Raw genomic sequence first — 6,556 nt, 5'->3', positions numbered from 1 at the left:
GGTGGGAGTTTCATTGACTGGAATGCCATCTGGTGTCAAGCCTGTCTCCGTGGAGGTTTGGTTACGCTGCGCCCGACCGTAGTTTAATACCACCCGCGCTCCGCCAATAGGCTGATCCCGCATCAAGTCCAAAGCCTGTGTGCAATCCTCAATGGTTTCAAAGTGGATAAATGCCATGTTCCTGCTATCCAAGCGTGAAATGGTCTTAATTTTACCAAACACCTTAAAGTTCTCATTTAACTCTTCATTAGAGACGGTAGGAGGCAAATCGCCCAGCCACAAAACGTTTGTGGGTTCCATGCGTTCTTCCTCCCGGCGGGATCGACGCCGCCTATCATCGTTATCGTGTCGATCCTCTTCACGTCCTCGGCGAGAAGGCCTGTGACCGGTGACATCTCTGGGCATCTCCAACTCCTCCTGTGTATACTCAAACATTTTTCCATAGTTGAATCGCGCTCTGCCCAAAGAACCTCGTGCACTGAGTGCCTCCACAGCGTTCCGAGCCTCCTCAACATAACGAAAGTGCACAAAACAATAACTCTTATCCGGAACCCTTGCAATACGTATGACCCCTCCAAATTCAGAAAATTCGCGTCTCAAGGCTTCCTCAGTATGCTCGTGCAAATCAAGATTTCCTACCCAGACGGTGTTGGTTGGTTCTCGTAATTCATCCTCTCGTCGGCCCCTGTAAAGGTGCCCACCCCGATGATCCCCAGCCTCAGGTCCCACAGCCCCTCCATACGGCCCTTGGGGGTAGGATGATGCCGGATACCCATGCGGATCAGCACCGGGCAACAACACCGGGGCGTGGTCATCTCTTGCCGCATACATCTCATTTGGGTTACGCACGAGACCAGGCGGAAGCAATTGCTGATGATTCTGAAATCCGTGTTCCACGTCCCCCCGCGGTCTTGGAACCAAGTGAGCAGGTGGCTGTGGATAACGACCTGGGGGCATGGTGTATCCACCGGGAGGCATCGGCACGGGCGGCGCAACACCAGCAGAGCCGTCATTCCCAACCTGTATTCTTGGCTGTGGCGGCGCCCCCACACGCATGTTGGGTGGCATGGAAGCCATTCCTGGCGGCATGGGCGGCGCGGACGGTGGCGTCATGCCCGGCGGTATTTTAAAGCCGGGTGGCAGCGGCGGCATCCCTGGCGGTCGTGGAATAAAACCCCCGGGCTTCTGCAGTGGCCCACTCATCCCTACAAACCCTTAAGAGAAAAAAAAAACCTGAAGAATCTGCACCATTTGGACAACCAGTCAAGAACAACGGTGGACACACACAGAAAACGAGAAGAGAAGGCAGTCATTGCTCAGAGAGTTACAAAAACAACACCAACAACACAAAGAAAAATAAATGAATAAATAAATTCAAACGTCTTTGTGTGGTCCCGTCAAAGTTTCTGTTGTTGTTTTTCTTTTTCATTTTGTTTTTGCAAAAAAAAAAAAAAAAGAGTGGGGTGAGGGGAGACAAACATGCATAATAACAAAAACACCCCCTCCTCTTGCGCCATTTCTGGTCCTTTTTGCAAAAAGACAACCTTGAATAGTAGGGTAGACTAACAAAAAAAAAAAAAGGCATAAGAATAAAAAAGACCTGAGATAATAAAAACCATGTCGTGGTTAGATATTAAACAACGTCTGGGATACATGCATCCTCCGTTTCTCAAGCCTTCATTCATGCATCTGTCCCTTCTTTGTGCTCGTGTTCTTTTTCCGCGGAGGATGCGTCCCCGTCACTCCTTGTAAGGACAAAGACCGCATCATGAAGAACCGCGTACTCCACCCTGAGATTACCCTCGCAGAAGTACGGCAACTTGCACCAGCGATCCAATTTAAATCCACAGGGAATTAAGACATTATCCACAAGACGTTGAAGAGAATCCTCGTAACTTGCGCCTCGACAGCATTCGCCTCCCTCCATTGGCAGTGTCTCCGTAGGGCGTCGCTGCCTGATTCCATTCTCGACAAAGGGGCACCACGGCAAAACAACCGCAAGAAGAAGTATTCCATTGGGCGATAGCGAGTCACGCATAGACTGAAGCAGCTCAAGTGGCTTATCGGCGCGATCCAAGACATTGAGGCATGCAATTACATCGTAGTACCGCCGAGAGCCATCCTTGTGCCTAAACGGATCTTGGTAAGGAAGCACCTCGTAGCCACGCTGCCACAGACGCCATCGCATGGGAATCGAATATTCGGTGACTGTTACGTGCTGGAACAGTGGCTGCAGCCGTGATGTGACGCCGCCATCACCGGCGCCGATATCCAAAAGTGTCCCAAACGGCGGTGACGTTGAGCTGCGCTGGTCATTCCCGTTGCCCAACAGCAGCTGCGCAGCCTGTGCCGTAGACATGACAAACATGCCGCCGCGGTTCAGTATCCCGTTGGATGTTGTTTGGGAAAAAAAGGCGCGCAAAATACCGGACAGTAACGTCTTCATGACGCTCACATCACCTGCGAGCCTCAGCCACTCGGTCGTCTCCTCATCCATGCACATACTCACATGCTTTGATACAATGTGATTTGGCAGACACACCAGATTCGGTGTGTAGCTGAAAGGAGGCTTCTTCCTGCGGCCGTTCCCGTAGACTGACAAGTCATCCATGATGTTGGGTGCCATTTTTCCCCCGCTCCTTGTGGTGAATGTGTAGCATGTATTCACATAACAATAACAACAAAAAAGATGGAGAAATAAAAATAAAAATATTCGATCAAAGATGCGCCCATTTCAAAGATGTACACTGCGGACACGCAAAGAGCGAACATACCAAAGAAAAAGACATGTGTTGGAAAGGGAGATCACATACAAATGACGGAATCCACAACAGACACAACAAGCAAAAGAAACCGGAATAATCTTCCGGGCAGCTGGCCGGATCCTGAAATTATCTATGGAAACCAAACAAGTTAGGAAAAAGAGTTCGTTAGTTAATTGTTTGAATGTTTTATTTCCATTCAATATATAGAATTCTGTGCACCACCAGCATGGTCCTTGCCCTCAGTTAGGATTTGAATATTATTACTTACGAAGTGGCAGACTTTGGGGTCCTCCAGCCACAAGACCCCGCCGCGTGGTGGGAATCAAAAGGGGGTTAGGGTGGGATGGCAAAACAAATATTATCTGGCCTCTATCGGCTCCCTGCCCCTACAAAGTCGCGTTCTTCCCAAAAGATTCATACGGTGGAAAGTATCATAAAGAATGCCTTCGTTTATCAGGATATACACATACATTCATTAGGTTAGCCAGCTCTCCCGCGATCATTCTTTTCACAAGCTCCTAATAATAATAAAAAAATGCAAATAAGAGGGAGAAAAAAAAAGGGTGGCCACAGAAGAGAAGGCAACAACAACCCGCTGCGGCATCAAACCGCAGTGCTCGTAGCCAACGCAGCGTCAGCACTACGCGTGAAAGGGTCACAAACCAAAAAAGAGGTCAAAAAACTGCCGCTCCCCTCCCGCACACAAGCCACACGCAACTTCGTTCCCTCACACGTTGAAACTGTCACAGACGTCTTTTTTTGTTGTTGTTTATTTCAGTCATTTTTTTGTTTTTGCCTTTTTTCTTTTCTTTCTTTTTTTGTCTTATTTCACTGTGGACTCCTTTCGGGCATCATATTTCCATATGTGCAGCGGACAAAGTTTGCTACACAGCCTGGCCTAGCAGCCTTTCCCGCCCACCCTTCACGAACTCCTGCAGTACTTTGTATGTTGACATACATGCCACGGATGCAGGCGGCTTCTCGTCCATCACAAGCCACTTGAACAAATCGCTATCAAAGTGTCGGAGAATCGTGTCATACTCGTCCAGCTGCTCGCGTGGCATGCCCTCAAGACTGTGGCGGGAGAACGCGCCCAGAATGATATCCATCTCCACCATGCCGCGGTACGCGGATTGGTAGATGAGACGACGACGCTTTGCATCATCGGGTTCATTCTGCGGGGTTGGTCGGGTGTCGCGGAAGCGCAGTCCGCTCTCCTCACTGGCCTTGTCCACCCCCCGCGGGCTTTCCCTCCACATCTTCACCAACTCATCGTGGTGCTTTGCACGCGGCGCAAGACGTCGCGAGAACCGCCTCAGCATCCCCCACAACCCCCAGCAACGGATGAATGCGCACCCGCCTCTTACACTCAATGGATCGCAAGTTTCCTTTCCGCTGTTGAGCCCGCCACGGATGGCGGGAGTAAAAAAAAAGAAGAAAATAGTAATAAACCCAAAGGAATAAAAGATACAATGAAAAGTGGACTGATGACAAAATAAGAAGATGAATAAAAATAAAAAAAGAAGGAATTGAATGGCGTGCAAGCTCCATTCATCACCAGAGGCCCTTACGTGCTGTTCGTTGCATCTTCCTCATCGAGCCCTTCTTTCGCCGCTCCGCCTTCTGCGCCGTTATGATCGTTGTGGGGCGCTCGATGGGTTTCTTCTCCAACGGCGGCACCCATGAGGCTCTTTGAATCATTTCCCGCAGACGCCGCAGACAGACCTCCTTGTTCTGATGCGCACTGCGGTAGTCATGGCTTGAAATGACGATCAGCGCTTCGTCCGCGGTAAGCGCCTTGCCACGCTCGTTTTCCTTCAGTCTTTGAATGAGCTCCCCGTCAAATTGTTCACTAAGGGCAACGATGCTGGCACGCAGCTCCACCTTGTTGCTGCTGCTGTTTGCCCCCTGACCCCCAGGCCCACCGCCACGCACCATGAGAAAACTGTAGCAGTTTGCATCTATTTGTATGTCGCGCAGCTGTGCAAAGCGGTAATATCCCTCCTGCTTGAAGGAGCTAATGTGCGAGCAACAGCACTGCAGACGGAGCGCAGCACAACCCACAGCACCAACCGCCAGACTCGGCATTTGGCCGCAGAACCAACGGCGAACACCCACAATTGAAGTGGAAGCAACAGCAGCGCCACGTCCCCTCTTTTGGCAAAAGAAGAAGCGATGTGCACATGAGAGACCAAAAGACATCATGTCTTCCCCCTCTTGTGAGCAAACAAGTGATGCTATTCCACCAGCAGGCGAGGTACCCACACCAGAATGCAGAGAAAGAAATTTTGGGCAGCTGCGCGCCGCAATTGCACGTATACAACGAGACAATTCACCTCTCATCTGTGTCTTCTCTGCCTGCCTGCTTGTCCATGGGGGAAAAAAAGAAGGAAAAAAAAAACGCCACGGTGCTGTCAAGAAGTCAAAAAACGGCAGTCACAACCCCAGCCGCCCCCGATGCGATGGTGCTGGCTCCGCTTGCCTACCCCTTCGAAAAGAAGAAAAAAAAGGCGTGCAGAAATATCAAAAAAAAAAAAAAAAAAGACAAAAAATCCAAGAAGAAAGTGACAATTAAAAGTAAAAGAAAGAGAGCAAAAAAAAAAAAGGGGGGGGAGGGAACAAATAAGAAAAAAAATACGCTCTTCATGACCGCACACGTAAATTTCTACACCGCGACACCACATTCCCCCTCACCACTCATACATGGCTCTCTTTACATTTCTTTTTTCCCCTTACCCTTCTTTTCCTTTTCCTTTTCCTTCCGCCCTCCACTCATTATTTTTTAAAATACTACATTTTTGCTTGTATGCTGCTCTCCCCCTCCTCCTCCCTGCGCAAAATTGCAACGCACCACCCACCCGGTCCCTCCAGTCCTCGCTCATGACAGTTGTTTGTATAATCGCTTCGCATTGGGGCAGTCCCACACCCAGTGCCGCACGGAGCTGAGTTCGGTTTCAAGTTCCCCAATGGCCTTCTCGGCAAACTCCCTCGGCACCTCCTTCTTGAATTCTTCCAGGGCCTCCACGCATCCCATTAAGTACCGCTCACGCTCCAACGAATTCCAGACCTCACGCTGCAGCGTGAATCTGGCCTTCGCAATGGTCGTGTAGCACCTCTCCGTCATCACTGCCCATTGCAACACGGACTTAAGATAATTCAGTTTCTTCTCAATATATTTTCGTCCTTCCTCGTTGCTCGAGCAGTCGCCAAAAAAGAACTTGTAGATAGGGTAGTTGTGCTGATACAAAATCTGAAAGAGGACGTCATGGGAGTACACGCGGTCGCTCCAGAAGGAGTCAAAACCATAAGTCCAGGATAAATTCAGCAGACGGTTGGTGTCGTCCTCCACGCAACTGAGCAGGTACTTCTCCACCGCAGAGAGTTGAACGTCCTCCGGGGCCTCAACCTCCGGCACATGAAAAAACTCAAAGCTACGATACTTTGACATGCTGCTGATGCGCGTTAGCCAGGGCTCCTGCGACGCCCAGGCCTCAAGCGGAATAGACCCCCATGCAGTGAAAATGCCTCGGTTTGGCGCGGCGATGGCCGATGCAGCCGGGACAGACATCATGACACGCTTCAAAGCATGACGGCGCATTGTTTGCGTATTCGTTGTACAATTTTATTCCTATGTTTTTGCTTCCCCTTGTTGATTTTAAGTCGTGTATCGACTCAACTCGCGTGTATGAACGTGCCCTTCGGTGTTTGCTCGTAAGCGGATGGGGTGGGAGTCCTAAAGGCTTAAGAAAAAAAGAAAAAAATGGTCCAACAACACACACACACACAAAAAA

At 49.8% G+C, this 6,556-nt stretch overlaps 5 protein-coding genes across 5 annotated transcripts, besides 7 other annotated features; all 5 read right to left on the bottom strand.

Moving 5' to 3' along the window:
* Nucleotides 1-1,203, bottom strand: Tc00.1047053509053.179 (RNA-binding protein, putative; the record flags this gene model as incomplete). Its single annotated transcript, XM_808229.1, has 1 exon — nucleotides 1-1,203. A coding segment is annotated over one exon (1,203 nt), but the record flags the coding sequence as incomplete, so codon positions are not given.
* Nucleotides 1-6,556: part of a sequence feature (heterozygous, non-Esmeraldo-like haplotype) that runs on past the window's edge.
* Nucleotides 1,403-1,439: a microsatellite.
* Nucleotides 1,682-2,626, bottom strand: Tc00.1047053509053.170 (DREV methyltransferase, putative; the record flags this gene model as incomplete). The annotated part of the gene is made up of 1 exon (XM_808228.1): nucleotides 1,682-2,626. The coding sequence occupies one exon, from the start codon at nucleotides 2,624-2,626 to the stop codon at nucleotides 1,682-1,684; it is 945 nt and encodes a 314-aa protein (XP_813321.1).
* Nucleotides 2,858-3,285: a mobile genetic element.
* Nucleotides 3,522-3,590: a sequence feature (A-rich).
* On the bottom strand, nucleotides 3,650-4,087 carry Tc00.1047053509053.160 (hypothetical protein, conserved; the record flags this gene model as incomplete). The annotated part of the gene is made up of 1 exon (XM_808227.1): nucleotides 3,650-4,087. The coding sequence occupies one exon, from the start codon at nucleotides 4,085-4,087 to the stop codon at nucleotides 3,650-3,652; it is 438 nt and encodes a 145-aa protein (XP_813320.1).
* Nucleotides 4,187-4,290: a sequence feature (T-rich).
* On the bottom strand, nucleotides 4,320-5,108 carry Tc00.1047053509053.150 (hypothetical protein, conserved; the record flags this gene model as incomplete). Its single annotated transcript, XM_808226.1, has 1 exon — nucleotides 4,320-5,108. One exon carries the CDS (start codon nucleotides 5,106-5,108, stop codon nucleotides 4,320-4,322), a length of 789 nt encoding a protein of 262 aa, XP_813319.1.
* Nucleotides 5,291-5,317: a microsatellite.
* Nucleotides 5,477-5,528: a sequence feature (GA-rich).
* On the bottom strand, nucleotides 5,644-6,363 carry Tc00.1047053509053.140 (hypothetical protein, conserved; the record flags this gene model as incomplete). The annotated part of the gene is made up of 1 exon (XM_808225.1): nucleotides 5,644-6,363. One exon carries the CDS (start codon nucleotides 6,361-6,363, stop codon nucleotides 5,644-5,646), a length of 720 nt encoding a protein of 239 aa, XP_813318.1.

Source organism: Trypanosoma cruzi, genomic scaffold, assembly GCF_000209065.1.
Source record: "Trypanosoma cruzi strain CL Brener 1047053517131 genomic scaffold, whole genome shotgun sequence".
In the NCBI taxonomy this organism is placed as follows: Eukaryota; Euglenozoa; class Kinetoplastea; order Trypanosomatida; family Trypanosomatidae; genus Trypanosoma; species Trypanosoma cruzi.
The sequence above is the reverse complement of the archived record's forward strand: the minus strand, read 5'-3'. Positions and strand labels throughout refer to the sequence as shown.